The sequence below is a fragment of the Monodelphis domestica genome, chromosome 6 (genome assembly GCF_027887165.1).
Source record: "Monodelphis domestica isolate mMonDom1 chromosome 6, mMonDom1.pri, whole genome shotgun sequence".
NCBI classification, from domain to species: domain Eukaryota; kingdom Metazoa; phylum Chordata; class Mammalia; order Didelphimorphia; family Didelphidae; genus Monodelphis; species Monodelphis domestica.
In genome coordinates, this window is record NC_077232.1 from 179475148 (window position 1) to 179492919 (window position 17772).

General features: G+C 40.0%; 1 protein-coding gene across 1 annotated transcript in view; it reads right to left on the bottom strand.

Annotated features, from left to right (window-relative positions):
* ZNF827 (zinc finger protein 827) overlaps window positions 1–17772 on the bottom strand; it is a 258728-nt gene that overhangs the window by 210648 nt on the left and 30308 nt on the right. The window contains 1 exon segment of the mRNA XM_007496260.2: window positions 11710–12723. Within this exon segment, the coding sequence (XP_007496322.2) occupies window positions 11710–12723 (1014 nt within the window).

Below are 17772 nucleotides of genomic sequence, written 5' to 3' on the forward strand. Positions count from 1 at the left end.
AAAGATTTATGGTTGGGAAGATGGTAGATATTTTTAAGCATATGAAGGGCTTTCCCATAAAAGAGGAATTAGTCTTGCTCTGTCTGGCCCTAGAGGTCAGAACTAGGATTAGTGATCAGAAGTTATAAAGAGCTGGGTCTAGGTTTCAAATAAAGAAAAACTCTGTGAACAACTAAAGATGACCAGAAATGGAATGGATTGCCTTAGGGTGGAGTGAATTTCCCCTCACCAGAGACTTGCGAGGAAAAGCTGGATAATGATAAGTTGTCAGAGATGCTGGGGTTGGTTCTTGGTCGGTATCAGTTCCAGGACATGACATGAAAGGTGCTTTCCAACTCTGACATTCTCTGATTCTCTTTGATGTTTCAGGGGAGTTATTAGGACATTTTTCTCTTGACTTCTCTGATGCTTAACTGTGAAGGTAGAGGTGACCCCGGGTTCTCTCAGGATTTAGAGAAGGAATGAAAGCTCTGGCAAGTCCTACCCAAATTGAAAGGATTTCAGGACGAGCTAGAGATGACCTGAATATTTATAGACTGAGGACAGGTCTAACTAAATTTAGAGAGGTTCATCACTAAACTGGCCATCAAGTGATACAGTTACCTAGTCTAATAATAATAATAATAGCTAACTTTATATAAGCAGTGACTATGTATCAGGCACTGAGCTAAACACCTTAAAATTATCTCATTTGTTGCTCATATCAACTTTAGGATGTAGGTACTCTTATCAACTCTATTTAATAGATGAGGAAACAGCCGGGAATAGAGGTTAAGTGATTTCCCCAGTGTCACACAACTAGTAAATAACTGAGAACAGATTTGAACTCCAAGCCCACCACCACTATCTACTGTGCTACCTAGCTGCCGCAGATTGATGTAGTTTGTCTGTTATGTTGGGAGGAGGGATGCAATATACTTGGGTTGAAGATAAAAGATTCACAGATCCTTTACTCAATCTATTTGAAAAGTTCACATCACTCTTTTAGGGTTGTTACAAAATTTTATTACTAATCACAACAGGAAAATGTTTTACTTAGGTCTGGACCTGTGATTTTTATTGGTGTGTGGAACTCCCAGGGGTGTAAACTTTCTCCAGCCATGCAGATCAGATTGTTATCTGTAAGTTCTGGTTCTAGAGAATTCATAGCACCATAAATCTAGACCAGAAGGGGGCTTTGAGGTCCTTACATACAATTCCTTCATTTTTCAGAAGGAAATGAGACCTAGAGAGGTTAACTGGCTTGTCCATGCTGTGAAAAGTGACAAATGGCAAGTGGCAAGAGAATTGGGGTCCTCAGATTTTTCAACCCAGAATGCTTTCCACTAGAAACAAGAATTTTAAAGAACCAAGGAAGCATTTACAAAGTTAAAGAAGTCTTATTGGTTAGCTTCCCACCGGCTTCTTAAAGGCCAAGGTTTCTGGGGCTTAACCTTTAGGAATCCCCTTGTGTTCTTCTGAAATCCTACTTCCAGATCTCAGTTCTAGAATCCAATCAGCAGAACAAAGCTCATCTGGCTAGGGGCTAGTGCAAAGACAAGGCTTTCTAATTGAAGTAGAAAGAAGAGTCTAGGAGGAAAAGTATCCCTGTCTCAGATTCTTCAATCATTGGAGTCCCCAGCTTAAGGCAGGAATTTCATCCTCATCCTGACCAAATCTTGTTCACTGGTACCCAATTCTTCATGACTCCATTTGTTTTTGTTTGTTTGTTTGTTTTTGTTTTTTTTAGCAAAGATACTGGAATGTTTTGCATTTCCCACTCCAGCTCATTTTATAGATGAGGAAACTGAGACAAACAGACTAAGTGATTTACCCAGAGTCATGCAGCTACTAAGTACTTGAGGTCAGACTTGAACTTGTGAAGTTGAATCTTCCTGACACTGTCCAGTCATTGCTCCTATCCTAACCAATACCTGTATCCAACCTCCTGAAATAAGTCTTTTCCCTTTGTTTCAGGACCACGTAATGACTTCCCCTGCCCTCTGTTTGACTCATCGGCTACGGGTCTGGTAAAACTGAATTCCAAAACAATAGCAAACCATGTTGTTGGCAGCTCTACACAAGTTGATTTAAAGGCCTATTGGTGACAACAACATCTTCACTTTCCAGTGAAACGATGAAGGTACAGACTCATGGTGAACCCTCAGAGTTAAACTATAAAGATCCAGAAACAAGATACACACAACTAATATTTGTTCAGTTATACTTAGCTGGGGATTTAATACTGGTGGAAAGGTCAAAGGATAATAGGAGTATAGATTTAGAACCAGAAAAAATGGTAGTGATCATCTGATCCAAATCCCTTATTTTAGAGTTGAGGAAACTAAGAACCAAAGCGATGAAGTGATTCCCCCGGTCACACAGGGTCAGAATTTGAATGCAGGTCTTTGACTTCTAATCTGGCACTCCATGCTCTGCCCAAAGATGGAGCCAACTTAAATTCTTAGTTTTAAAAGAGCATTTTGTAGCCAAATCAGAAGGTCAGAGATTTAGAGCTCAAAAGGACCTTCTAAGTCACTGCATCTCAGAGTTAGAAGAAATCTCAGCAGCCATCTCTTCCCATCCTCCACCAGAAGACCTCTAGAAACAGGGCTCCCACTTGCTGCCAAAGCAACCCATCCCACTTTTGGACAACTCTCGTTGTTAGGAAGTTTTTCCTTACATTAAGCCAAAATCTCCCTTTGTGACTTCCACCCTTAGCTCCTAGGTCTTCCCCCTAGGGCCAAGGAAAACAAATCTAATCCTACTTCCTCAAGATAGCCCTAAAAAAGTTGAATCTGGTTGTCATGTCTTATCTTCTCTAGGCTAGAAAACGTCTGCACCAGGAAAGCAAAACTGTTACTAAAGTAAGTCATGTTATACTCCCCAAAAGTACTCTGCCATCCCGGACACCATCATCCCAGCTGTTCCCGTACAAGACCCTCCATCTCTTGGCTCTGGGCATTTCCTCTGGCTGTCCTCCAAGTCCTGAGTCCTCTCCCTCTTCTGCCCTGATTCCTCATCTCCCTGGTTTTCTTCAAGTCACATCTAAAATTCAGCTTCTCATGGGAAGTCTCTCCCAGTCCCTCAACTCCAGTGCCTTCCCTCTGTCAAGGATTTCCTATTTATCCTGATTATAGCTCGTCTTATATGAATATATTTACTTGAGTATCACTCCCCCCCCCTCACCATTAGACTGTAAACTCCTTGGGGGCAGGGGCTATCTTTTGCTTCTTTTTTGTATCTCCATGGCTTAGCACAGTGCCTGGCACATAGTAGGCACTTCATAAATGTTTATTGAATTTTACAGATGTGGGAAATAGGGCCCGAAGGGGTGAGGTGACTTGACCTAGGTCACAGAGGTAGCAAAATGGTAGAGCAACTAGGTCCACAACTCCCAATCCACGACACTCTTCACAATACAATCATGATAACAATAACAATAATAATAATAATGCCTAGCATTTATAGAGTACTTTATGGCTTCCAAAGTGCTTTATAAATATTCCCCCCCTTCTTACTTTCCATCTTAGAGTCAATACTATATATTGGTTCCAAGGCAGAAGAGTGGTAAGGCAATGGGTGTTAAGAGACTTGCCCAGGGTCACATAGCTAGGGAAAATGTCTGAGGTCAGATTCGAACCCAAGGATTTCCCATTTCTGAGCCTGGCTCTCAATACACTGAGCCACCTAGCTGCCCCCTATATATATTATCTCATTTGAGCTTCCCAACAACCCAAGGAAGTAGGGACTATCATTATACCCTTTTTCCAGATGAGGTGACTGAGCCAAAAAAGAGTTAAACAACTAGTCCAGAGTAAGCATTTGAGGCTAGATTTGAACTAATGTCTTCCTGACTACGAGTCCAATGTTTTATCCACCTGGCTGCCCCCGTGAGTTTTAACACTACATTTTCAGAATCAAGTAACTGAAGACTCAGCAGTATTAGGATCTCGGGAGGCTACTTCAATTCTTGGACTTACAAATCCTTGTATTGCAATGCTGAGAAAGCCATGGCTATGCCCTCAGTGATGCACTGGGTTTACACTCCTTGTCCTGAGTTGCAAATTTAAGTTGCACTTAAAGAAAAAGCCATGCTGGAGAAATGAGCCTGCTCTGAAATCCTGTTGCCTTTGAGGCTCACTCAGTAGCCTGGTGCCTGAAAAGTTTGCCAGTCTTTTTTTTTTCCAGAGTTCTAACCTGACTTTCAATTTTTAAAAAAAATCTTGCATTTATATTCTTTAGGTTCCACCGCAGAGCAGGTTCAAAGAGAACTGAATCAATGTGTGACATTTATCTTTAGAGCAAATGGACATAATCTTCCCAACCCTGTCAACTTTTAGAGGAGCAGGCTGGCGGACTCCGAGAATGCGGGATCACGTTCAAGTAACCTCTCCTACAAGGGGCACTAAGCTCTCGGTGGAGAAGAGGGGGAGGCTGGAAAACTGCACAAGCTTCAAGCAAAATTAAACATACAGCAGCCAGGCAAGATGAATCATGTTCCCAAGTCCAAATGGGCACAAAAATCATTTTCTTTTCTTTTTCCTCCTTTGGCCTCCAAAAGGTAAAAAAGTCATGGAGCTGCTTCTGTCTAAATGACCAGGTCCAAGGTCAGCTCATTCCCAGCATGCCCCACGCTGGCCGTAACTCCTTCAGCTTTCCTTTACACATTTTCTGCAACATTTCAATAAATACCTCAGAAATTCTAACCCTCGCGTGATGTGACATTGTATTGGTTTGTTGTTTCTCTCTGGGCTGTTTTTGTTGCTTGTTTTTAAGGGAGATGTGGGAGACAAATTGATTTCCCACTGCCGGCTGCCCATCATTATCTTGGACAATCTGGAAAGACCGGGTCAAGTTTGCAAACACGGAAGCAGGCGTGCTTGGGGCCAAGGAAAGGCAGCATGTGAGAGAGGGAGAATCCTGAATGTGGGGCCCAGAGAGAGACCTGGATTCAAATTTCACCCCTGACGTTTTACAATGTTTTAACAACTATGAGTAGTTGCTAGAACTATGGGCAAAGCAACGGATTACTTGGAGCTTCAGCTCTCATAGGAAAAATGGGGGGAAAAAGTGGTGTCAACTGCCTCATGGGGTTATGAGGATCAATTGAGATAAGTTATAGAAAGAGCTTTGTAAGCCCATTTACAATGATTAATATTCCCAGAGTTTCTAAATTAAGAAGAAATGGGAGGTTTATTATAACAGTAATAATGATGATAATAGCTAAATGTAAATAGTATTTGAAGGCCTGCAAAATGCTTTAGAAATAGAATAATAACCAACATTTCTATAGCATTTGCTATGTGCCAGGCACTGTGTTAAATGCTTTATGATTATTATTTTATTTAATGCTCACAACAAGTCTGGGAGGTAAGTACTATTATTATCTCCATTTTATAGATGAGATAAACTGAGGCAAGCAGTGATGAAGTGATTTGCCTAGGGTCATATATCAATATAAGTGTCTGAGGCTGGATTTGCAATATGATCTTGAAGTTAAGAAGCTTGTATTCAAATCCTGCATCTGATATACTCAAAACTGTTGGGACTGCAGGAAAATTACTGAACCTGTTGGTGTTCCAAACAATCTCCCTAAGATTAGTCCTGTTACTGAGGAGGTCTTTTTTTCCCCTTAATTCTTACCTTATGTCTTAGAAGCTATACTAAGTATTGGTTCCAAGTCAGAACAGTAAGGCTGGGTAATTGGGATTAAGTGAGTTACCCAGGTTTTCATAGCTAAGAAGGATCTGAGGTCAAATTTGAATCCAGGACTTCTAGACTCCAAGCCTAGCTCTCTCTCCACTGAGCCACCCATCTGACCCTCCTGAGGAGTTCTTAATCTGTATCTGTGTTTTGAGGAGTTTCCACATTCAGGATTTCCTATATGGATAAAATCAGAAGTTTCTTCCTCCAAAAAAGTTGTGAGAGAGGGGACAGGGAAGGGAGAAAGAGGAGGGAGGACAGAGAGAGAGAGAGAGAGAGAGAGAGAGAGAGAGAGAGAGAGAGAGAGAGAGAGAGAGAGAGTTTCAACTATTGAGTTGAATCAGATCTACACTTAAGGCTTCCCCATGAATTCTACTTCATTTGACAATGAGCCCATCTGAAGGATGAACAAAATGGAGAAAGGGAGAACAAGAACAGTACCTCCCCTCCCCTCCTCTGACCTGCTCATGTTTACTTTGGCTCATGGCCAAAGGGGGTGGCCATTCTCTTGCTACCATCTTATATCTCTGCTCTATGATGACGAGTAACTAAAAATTAAATGTGTTCGGGTCTACTGCTTGACCAGCTGATGTTCTACCAAGTGGAAAAAAAAGGGGGAGCTTGCTTTCCCAGAAAATACCAGAAACACTCTTTCTTGTTATTCTAGGTAAATGATTGGAAGCAGCCATCAGATGGTTTGAAATCACTAAACAAATAAGTGACACTCTCATTTACACTACAATGAAGAAAGTTTCAGTTCAGGCTCTGTCTATGCAGACAAGGCAAAAGAGAAAACTGAGGAACTGATTATCAAGTGTTTATTATTATTTATTTTCATTTCATTTATTTTATGTTATTTATATATTATATTATTTCATTTATATAATATTTATGTATATTCTCTTTATATCACATTATTTACATTATTTTGCATATATTTTGTCTTAAATTATTTTATTTAAATATTAAATTATTTAATTTATTATTATTATTATCAAGTTGCCCTTATTTTCTTCCTCCAGCAACCTTTTCGCAAGTTTTCTAATAAAGATGTTCCCTCAGATCTCTTACTGAGGAGGTCTTTTTTCCCCTTAACTCTTACCTTCTGTCTTAGAAGCTACACTAAGTAAAGGACGAGCATAAAAAGTAGCAGATTCTTGGCAAAGTAGCAGAAAGACCTCTCCATAGTTAAGTGATGGAGGCCCACGATTTAAATCCTGATGGCTTATTGCTTGCCTATTTACTAATCTTAGGGGCAGCCAGGTGGTGCAGTGGAGAAAGAGCAGGGTCCTGGAGTAAAGAGGTCTCCTCTTCCAGAATTCAGATCTGGCCTCAGGCACTTGCTACTTATGCATGTGACTCTGGACAAGTCCCTTAACCCAGTTTGCCTAAGTTTCCTCAGCTGTAAAATGAGCTGGAGAAGGAAATGGCTAACCACTCCATCATCTTTGCCCAGAAAACCCCAAATAGAGTCACAAAGGGTCAGACACAAGGGAACCAACTGAATAAAAAAGCAAATATTACTAACTTGAGGCAAGTCACTTAATGCAAAGAAGTTTCCTCAGCAGAAAAATATGAGGATTGACCAAAGATGGCCTCCAGAGATTCTTTCCAGCTCTAAGTCTAAGACAGAGAGAGAGAGAGAGAGAGAGAGAGAGAGAGAGAGAGAGAGAGAGAGAGAGAGAGAGAGAGAGAGGAGATCCAGAAGGAGAGAAAGAGTTTATGTTTATATATATATAAGTTTATGATATCTCCAGGTTTGCCAATATTTTAATGACTTTCCCAATAGGGCTATTTAATTAAAAAAAAAGTCAGTTTAGAATAGGGGAGTTGGAAAAGTTAGGGATGAATAAGAAAAACCAGCTGTTTGGGTGCCATGGAGATCCAGGTTAAAAGCTTCCTTCTCTCCCTTTTCAAGTGGAGTATTCTTTTTCTCTTAATTCTTTTTAATTAAATGTTTTATTAAGATTTTTAACATTGAACATCAACACAACCAACTAAATTTGGTTAGTAAGTGCATCCATCCAATTTAAATTAATTCATTTCAAAGCATAAAAATACGATAACAATTTTTCAGGCATCCCCTCTAAGACCTGGAGAATTCTTTTGATTAATTTTTTTCTTTGTCAGAGGGGAAAAAAGGCTGTATTCAATTTTTAAAAACAGATTTTTCTATCCATCTTTCATGTTAAAATTCGCTCACATGCCTGCTGGACCGCTGGCATGGCCAATGTATATAAAAACGAGCTATATCTTGTACAGTTGAAGCAAGATCAAGGGGGAGGGGGAAGGAGAGAGGGAGAGAGAGAGAGAGAGAGAGAGAGAGAGAGAGAGAGAGAGAGAGAGAGAGAGAGAGAGAGAGAGAGAGAGAGAGAGAGAGAGAAAGTAAAGGAAAGAAAGCAAACCTGCACTCAGAAGGCCTGCTTGTGACACCTTTTTGTCATCCTGAGGCAGAGTGATTCATTTGAGTCTTGGTGTGAGGAAGTGCTATTTTAATAGTTTCTGTTTATTCTGAGGCAGCTCAGTGGAACAGTGGATAGAGTGCTAGGCTTGGAGTCGAGAGGACAGGAGTTTAAATGTAGCCTTAGATACTCACTGGGTGACCCTGGGCAAGTCACTTAGCCTCTGCTTGCCTCAATTTCCTCACCCATCAAATGAGGGTAATAATGACATCTGTCTCCCAGTAGGTGAGGACCAAATGAAATAATGATTGTAAAGTGCCTGTATGTAGTAAGGGATATATAAATATTAGCTATTATTATCCCTCTGAAGCAACTTTTAATCTTCCTAAACGAGGCATCCATTAGCATCTTGAAGCAGAGTATATGGCATTCAGAGCTCTTTTGTAAACCTTTTAACAAACTGGAGTTTATTATAACCCAAAGGCAGCTTTTCTGTGTAAGTCTGGAATTCTGACATAAATCCTATCTGTCTACTGTATTCAGAAAATAGATAACAGGGGTATATCCTACCCCTGACTTCTCTAAATAAATACTTATTATTATATTAGCCCTTGGAGCCCCAGTTTCCACATCTGTAAAATGGAACCAATAATCCAAGACATACCTGCTTCAGAGAATTGTTGTGAGGTTTGAATGAGAATGGAGAATGCTTTGCCAAGTTTAAAGAGCCAGATAACATCAGCTACTAGTAGCAGCAAAATTAGCAGCCGAAATGGTTTTTCTAGTCTCTTTTCTAATTAATCACTTTCAGTTCAACCTTTGATGACTCAGAGGATAAATCCAGTATGGAAGTTTATCTATTAGAGCCAGCTATGGATAGTGCACTGGAGTAGGATAGGATCTGGAGTAAGGAAGACCTGAGTTCAAATCTTGTCTCTGATACTAGCCATGCCACCCTTGGCAAGTCACTTGAACCTCTATTTACCTCAGTTTTTTTCATGTGTAAATCAGGTATAACAGCAACCCACTTCTCAGGAGTTTTGTGAGAATCAAGTGAGATAATATTTGTAAAATGCTTTGTAAATCATATTTTTACCATTTAGATCTACTCCTTTCCTTTCTGGCTTGCCTGGCTTTTCTTATTCACCAACCCCCACCCTGATCATAGATTTAAAATTGGAAGGGGCTTCAAAGGCCTCTGAGTCCAAACTCCTAATTTTACAGATGAGGAAACTGAGTCATTTGTCCACAGTCACAGGGAGAACATGGCAGGACCAGGATTCACACTCAGGGCTTATGACTCTAAGTTCAGGGCTCTTTCTGTTGTGCCACCACCTTATTTTTCCAGACATCAGGTAAGAAAAGAATGGGGGAATGAACTGGAAGCCTGTTGATCTCAGGTGTAGTTACCTAATGATTAAACAAACACCAATTTGGAAAGCTTCCTTAAGGCCATAAAAACCCCTAAAAGTCCATCTGTCTATTTCTCTTCTCTCCTCATTGGGGTAGAACCATACTGGTACCACAATTTCAAAAATGACTGCAAACCAGCATATAGTCAAAGAGCTGTTTAAGCAGGAGTTACAGTGAATGTAATGAATATGGCAAGCATTGGTTAGGAAGAATCATTAATCATTCTTTTGAATAACCCACATGAATAATTCCTCCAAATCACCAAAAGGAAGCTGGGCACACGAAAGCATGGCTTTTACAAATAATGAAGATACAGATGTGTCCCACTTCCTTTTCCAGTTCGGCAGAATAGTCTTGACCAAAAGGCAAATCAACCAAGAAGCTCAAGTCCTAGATGTACTTCCATGGAAACCCAAGTATACAAGTCATGTCATTTATAAACAAAACCAGAAAAGAGACTATCTTACCATCCTGAGGTTACATCAGTGATTCAACTTCTCCTTTAAATGAATGATATTCTAGACCAATGTGACATAGCTTTTCCAAAGATCAAAACCTGCATTGTGAATTTTCCATATGAAACTCCTTTTAGGAAAGCTAGCTAGAAAGATAGAAGGCTATTTGGGGGGTCAGGAAGACATAGTTTCAAGCCCTCTCTCTGTCATATACTAGCTATGTGATCATGGACAAAATCAATTAACCTCCTAGTGTCCCAGGCAGCCTCTTTGAGTGTAAATTACTGATGAGTTACAGAAGATGATGGTCAACTTTGGTGCAGGGGGTTCCCACACTGGACTGGCCTATCCTTCCACTGATAACTTATAGATTTGGGACATGGAAAAGATAGTCAGAGAAAGGGAAAAGGAGAGACAGTAGGGCAGACAGACAGTAAAAGAGATGGAGAGGGAAACAGTGACAGAAAAAAAGAGATGGAGAACAAGAGAGAATGATACACAAAGAGAGAGATAAAGAGATAGAAACAAAGAAAAAGAAAAAACAGATATATAGAGAAAAAGTGAAGAGAAAGAAAGAAAGAAAGAGAGAGAGAGAGAGAGAAAGAAAGAAAGAAAGAAAGAAAGAAAGAAAGAAAGAAAGAAAGAAAGAAAGAAAGAAAGAAAGAAAGAAAGAAAGAAAGAAAGAAAGAAAGAAAGAAAGAAAGAAAGAAAGAAAGAAAGAAAGAAAGAAAGAAAGAAAGAAAGAAAGAAGGAAGGAAGGAAGGAAGGAAGGAAGGAAGGAAGGAAGGAAGGAAGGAAGGAAGGAAGGAAGGAAGGAAGGGAGGAAGGGAGGAAGGAAGGGAGGAAGGAAGGAAGGAAGGAAGGAAGGAAGGAAGGAAGGAAGGAAGGAAGGAAGGAAGGAAGGAAGGAAGGAAGGAAGGAAGGAAGGAAGGAAGGAAGGAAGGAAGGAAGGAAGGAAGGAAGGAAGGAAGGAAGGGAGAGAGAAAGGTAGAAAGAAAGAGGCAGGAAGGGAGGGAGGAAGGAAGAAAAGGGGGAGAAAGGGAGAGAGAGACAGACAGATAGACAGAGACAGAAAGAGAGAGACAGAGAGAGAGAGACAGAGGGAGGGAGGGAGAGAGAAACAAACCTTTAGGCAGGGTATTTATTCACTAATGATGGAAAGCATCCAAAATGAGCTTCCTTTTTCTTAAGGAATTATATAGGAATCAAATGAAACAGGTTCACATTCTGTAATGTAATGAAAAGTGGAAACATAATAGTAGTATATACTGTGGCAAATTAGGCCAGAGCAAGGAGCTGATTATACAAAAGTCCATTTGTGATGAAGGCAGCAGGATGCAGAGTTCTCCCTTGTCCAATATTTCAAAAGCCCTGGTTTTCACATGTTCAGTGATGCCATGCGCTCCCTGACAGGAATCCTTTGATCTTCCCCATTAAATATATTTTGTATGGACCTAGCTTGAACTTAGTGAGGAAAAAAAAATTCATTTGTTTGAAGGGGGAGGAGGGTTGTATTGTAGAGCTCAAAGATGTTTCATTACCTCTCAAATATGGAACCATTTTGGAAGGCTTTGTTTGACATAGACACGAAAAGCCACCATCCTGTTTAGTTAAAGTGTTTTGTTTTCCTTTTTATTTATTTATTTATTTGCCTCTTCCTCAGACCAGAAGGGGAGCAATACAATGAACCTGAGAGAAATGACAAGCAAACCCAGAAGTCTATAGAAGGATGGCTAAAATGAAAGGTTCCTTACCTGGATTGGTGGGTTTGGAAACCCTTCCTTTGGGTACAGGGAGCAACAATAACTCCAAGGACTGGGGTGGGGTTCCTTTTTCTTGTTTCTTCTCCAAAGGCTGAGGTGGTGAAGGATCTTCAGGCACCAGGGAAGACTTCTCGGCCAGAAGACTCCCAGCAGCTCTTGCAGCGACCTCTTTCAGAAGAGCTGCTGAGGAAGTCATAGAAGCCAGAGAGAGAAAAGAGCTGGCAGGAGGAGGGTGCTCCTGCCCGGGGGTCAAACTTCTCTCACTCACTTTCTTGGATAAAGCTGCCAAAGTAGAACTAGCGGACTGGGAGCTGAATGGTGAGGGAAAGGATTCAAAGCGCATCGTCTCCTCGGTCCGTGTGAGAGATTTGTCCTGAAGAACAGCATTGGCGGCTGCTTTCAACTTGAGAATGGCCGAATCAGGGGACAAGCCACAGGTGGTGGTTGAGTTTGGCAGCCATTTGCCTTGATTCCATATAAAGCGGTTACCAGCAATATATTGGTCGTTCTGTTCTTGCTTCTCAGCCAGCTTCCTGGCAAGAACACTTAGCTGCTGAGCATGATGAGATGGTGGAGAAAAGGAGAGATTTGAGCCAAGGTTGACTGGAGATTCCACCCGGCCATTGGCGGTGACTGTGGCATCGAGCTTGAGAGAACCAGCCTCCAACAGCCTCCTCAGATTGCTGCTCAGTGGCTTGTTGGAACCAGGGGGGTCATCATCACACAAAGAAGACACGCCAGGAGAAAGATGATCTTGACACTGTAATGGGTCTCGGAGAGCCTCATTTTCCAGAGCTATCAGCTCCAAGGTATTGCTACTGGGGGTCGCACTTCCCAAGGAAGTGTCTGGGGAAGTTGATTGCTCTTGGATTCTGTCCTCAAGAGACAACTTATAGTTCTCCTGGACTTCTCCATAGGATGCTTCTGATGGGGTCTCTGAAGAGTTTCCAAACCAATGTTCTTCCTCACTAAGTTCGCCTTCGGCATCTTCCTGTCTACTACCATCTGGAGAAATGAAGAATACCAAGTTTACTTCCAATGACAAAGACATATCTTAAGACATTCAAAATGAGTTGTTAATATGCATCACAGTCTTCCCTTCCACCCAAGAACCAACTGTGAAGCAGGAAATCATTAACAAGATGGTTGTACCATGAATAAGACCAATTTAACAGGTATTTATTGAGTACCTGCTATGGTCAAGCATTGTTCTAGGTATTAAGTGACTAGAACACCATAAAAATCAACTGACTATCCTTTGGTTTTACTCATAATCTGTTTGACTCTCCAGATCCAGATTCCTTTGTCACCACTCACCACTTACCTCAAAGTATTGACTTACCCCATTAGAATGGAAGTTCTTTGAGGAAACACTTTTGTAATTCTAGCATCTAGCATGGTGCCTGTCCCTCAGTAGGGTCTTAATTAATAAAAATCCCTTCCTTCTTTCCTTCTTTTCTTCCTTCTTTTCTTCCTTCTTTTCTTCCTTCCTTCCTTCTTTCCTTCCTCTCTTCCTTCCTTCCTTCCTCCTTTCCTTCCTCCTTTCCTTCCTCCCTTCCTTCCTTCTTTCCTTCCTTCCTTCCTCCCTTCCTTCCACTTTCTCTTTGTTCTTTCTTTCTTTCCTTCTTTCCTTTCTTTCTTTCTCTCTCTCCCTTCCTTCCTTCCTTCCTTCCTTCCTTCCTTCCTTCTTTCCTTTCTCTTTCTTTCTTTCTTTCTTTCTTTCTTTCTTTCTTTCTTTCTTTCTTTCTTTCTTTCTTTCTTTCTTTCTTTCTTTCTTTCTCTCTCTCTCTCTCTTCTCTCTTTCTCTCTTTCTTTCTTTCTTTCTTTCTTTCTTTCTTTCTTTCTTTCTTTCTCTCTCTCTCTCTTTCTTCTCTCTTTCTTTCTTTCTTTCTTTCTTTCTTTCTTTCTTTCTTTCTTTCTTTCTTTCTTTCTTTCTTTCTTTCTTTCTTTCTTTCTTTCTTTCTTTCTTTCTTTCTTTCTTTCTTTCTTTCTTTCTTTCTTTCTTTCTTTCTTTCTTTCTCTTTCCCCTCTCCCTATCTCTCTGTCTTTCTCTGTCTCTTTCTCTGTCTTTCTCTTCCTTCCATTAATTATCATGAAACCATTTCTTCCTCTTGCAAGAGTTTACATTTTTCTAGGAAGGTGCAAAACATATTACCAGGTAATTTCAGCTAAGAAGGAATACAAAGGAGAAGATGAGATTGAGGAGAGGGAAGAAAGGACATTAGGAAAGGTTTCATGTAGAAGGTGGCACCTGAACTGATGTTTAAGTGGAACCAGGGATTCTACAAGATGCTATAAAGAAAGGAGTGCATTCCAGGAATGGGAGATAGCCTCTGCAAAGATGCATATCAAGGTCAGGGAACATCGAGTAGGCCAGTTTAGCTGCAATATATAACACCTAAAGGGTAGTAATATGAAACAAATCTGGAAAGGTAGGAGGTTGATTTCATTACATTCATTTATGCCAAGGAAGTCAAAATCATAAAGAGCCTACATATATCAAAATATTATCAGTAGTATTTGTGATAGCTTGAAACTAAGGACTGAACAAATTGTGATATGTGAATATAGATGATTATTATTACACTAAGATAAATAATTTATTGAGGATTTCAAAAAACATGGGAAGACCTGTATGAACTAATGTTGAGTAAAGAAGGCAAGGAGCAGCTAGATTGCACATTGGATAAAGCACTAAACTTGGAATCAGGGAGATTCATCTTCCTTGAGTTCAAGTCTGGCCTTAGGCAAATCACTTAATCCTATTTACTTCAGTTCCTCATTGGTAAAATGAGCTGTAAAAGAAAATGGCAAACCCCTACAATATCTTTGCCAAGAAAACCCCAAAATGGTGTCCTGAAGAGTCAGACAGGACTGACATGACCAACAACAACAAAGAAGGCAGAACCACAATAGGACAGATGATGACTAGAATAATGTGAATGAAAACAATAGTGAAATAATGAAAATGATAGTGAACTAAGATTAAAGGCATGGCCAATATAGACTTTGAATACTTCATTACTCTGGGTTGAGAAGTAGAGAGTGGTTGGTACCAAATTTTGAACATGTGACAGATGCACTAGTAAATTTTGATAGTCCTTGTCTTGATGACAAGGGAGATTTATACAGGGAGAAAGGAAAGGGAAAGTCTGGGTCATAAAAGGCCACAAATAATTTTTTTAAAAAGACTGCTAAAACCAAAGGGTTATTAGTTTCTTTACATAAATTATACTTTCCTCTAGTTTAAAAAGAAAAAGAACAGGGGGCCCTAACGTGTAGAAGATCTTAACAGCCAGGTTGAGGAGGATTCACTCTCAGAAACAATAATAAACCACATGAAATTTTTGGAGTAGAGAAATGGTCAGACCTGGGTCTTAGGAATATCAAATATTCAGTAATATGGAATAGTGAAAGTGTAAAGCATTCTAATATGCCTCTATAATTTTCAATGCATCTTAATGTCATCTTAAATTTAAATGGAAAGTGGATAGTTTCAGGAGAAGGAAGAAAATGGCAAGGAAATAAATGAATGATGACACTTATTGTATAGAAAGTGCTCTTGGTAAACTTTGAGCTGTTTTATGATTATGAGCTCTGAAGTTGGTGATGCTGAGGGAACCCTGCTCAAAGTAAGAATGATGTTGTTAGTTTCATTTCAATAATAAAGGGGCAGCCCATAGTGGAAATAGCTCTGAGAGTCAGAAGATGATCTAGTTTCAAGTCCCAGTTCAGCTACTAAGTGACCTTATATGGCCTTGGACAAGTTAGAGGATCATAGATTGAGAGCTAGGAAGGACTTTGGAGATCATCTAGCCCATCCCCGTCACCTTACAGAAGAAGAACCTAAGCCAAGCTCCAAAAGATCAAGTGATTTGCTCAAGTCAGATTGTCAATGAACGTGATCTGCTCAGCTGTGGAATGAGAATGCCACCCCAAAATCTGGCTCACATGCTTCACAATGTTGCTGCAAGATGACAGAGTATACCTCAAAGGTTTTTGAAAGTTGATGCAAATGTAAAGAAATTGTGTTCTAATCATCCAGGGAATCACATAAAGTCAGAGTCGGAAGGATCCTTAGAAAAAACATGTTAGTCCTGGAAAGAAGCTTAGAATATAGACTGTTAGAGCTGGAAGACAGACCTGAAAATATAAAATACCAAAATATAAAATTCTGGGGCTGGATCTCACCTTAGCACCTAGATTTCTGACCTAGAAGAGATCTCATTGAACTCCAAGGAAAAGGAATACACGCCATAGATTACTTCAAGTAACTTGGCAAATAACATCTTCATAGTTATTCATAATGATTTTCCGATGGTCCCCCAAATGGGCACTAATAGTTGCGTGGCCACAGGCAATCACTTAACTTTTTTGCGCCTCAGTCTCCTCATCTGTTAAATGAGTGTGTTGAATTTGATGACTTCTACAATCCTTTCCAGTTCAAAATCTATGACCCTATATATAAATATTATAGGAAGTTACAAGTCATTGCCCATTCATAGCACAAAACTTTTCTTCAGTTATTTTCATATCCATTCATTCCTCCATTGGACCTTATTTGCTATATAACATGATGTTTCTTTTTTGAATAACTAGGATTAGTAACGCATGAGCTACAAACTAAAGCATTGATCTCTCATGCTATTTAGAGAAGAAATGCCACATATGACAAATTCTTTCACTAGGGTAAAGTTCTGCAACTATTCCCTGGGATCCTTTATTAAGTTATAAAGGAAATGTAAAATATCAAATGGAATTTGGGGGGGGGGGAGCCAAATAGAATTAAATTTTCTCTTTAAAAAAAAGTCTGGGTTCTTATGATTCACCACAAATCTCCCTCTTTTTACTTGATTTCAACATACTTAATGCTTGCTGAAATTTGTGGCTACTCTGCTCATCTTCACAACATTTTCTCGGAAAGAGTGCTCTTGCTGAAGAGAGGAGTCAAAAAGAATTAAACACACACATACACACACACACACACACACACAGAGGCTAATTTTGGTCTACTTAGAAGACACCTTCCTTGATTTTGGATGGAATCTCTCATCCTTTGGGAGAATCACAGGAAGTGATTCTATTAATAGGTAGAGGAGGAAAATGACTTTAAAAATCAATATGCTGTTTTGGGTAGGAATGTTTGGGTGTTTCTTGGGAAGTTGATTATCATCCTTTATACCCAAAGAGTACCAAAATGGTGTGACTATGTCAGGTTCAATGCAGAGTGTGTCCTGTGGTGGCTGATAGGGCCAGTAGGAGCTCTACCAAAGATTAGGCACAAATAGCCCATATGGACATTTGGGATGGAGCTATCTCCAAATCTGCACACCTCAGCATTTCTTCTGAGACTCGGCAATTCTGCTTTGCTCATAAAACATAGCACCTTCTTTGATGGAGGCACACCATGTCAGATGATCCTGGGAAGTACTGGTTGTGTCAAATGCAAGATATGATTAATATTATCAAATAGAGTACTAGTGAGAGAGCATGCCTTCTGCACTGAGTGATTCTTTTCTCTAACCAAGTTTTAATACTTTCCAATTAAGTAAATGTTCACTCTCAAGATAAAGATGAAAAATGGAGGACAACTACCTGAAGTGGGCATCACAGCGATTTATAGCTCACACCTGAATACATTTCAGGGGCCAAAACATGCTGGTTCATGGAGAAAAACAGAGTGTCCATGGAGGCACAGGATGTTAGAGCTGGAAGGAATTTAGAATGCAACTAATCCAATCTTTTTATTAAACGGATGAAGAAACTGAGACCTAGAGAGGATGTGACTTACCCCAGGACATAGAAGTAGTTACAGACAGAACTAAAAAGAGCCCCCATCTCCTGGCTCCTTATCTGGTGCTCTTCCTAATAGTTCTTAATGCCATCTCTGCAAAAACTGAACACAAGGTGGCTACCATTGCCCATTTGGTCTCTTAGATATTTTTCTTCTCAAACCATAGGCCAATCTGAGGACTGCTTCAGAGAAGCACTCCGCAGCCTTTTGATTTTTTTAAAAGCCTTACCTTCCATTTTAGAATCAATACTGTGTATTGT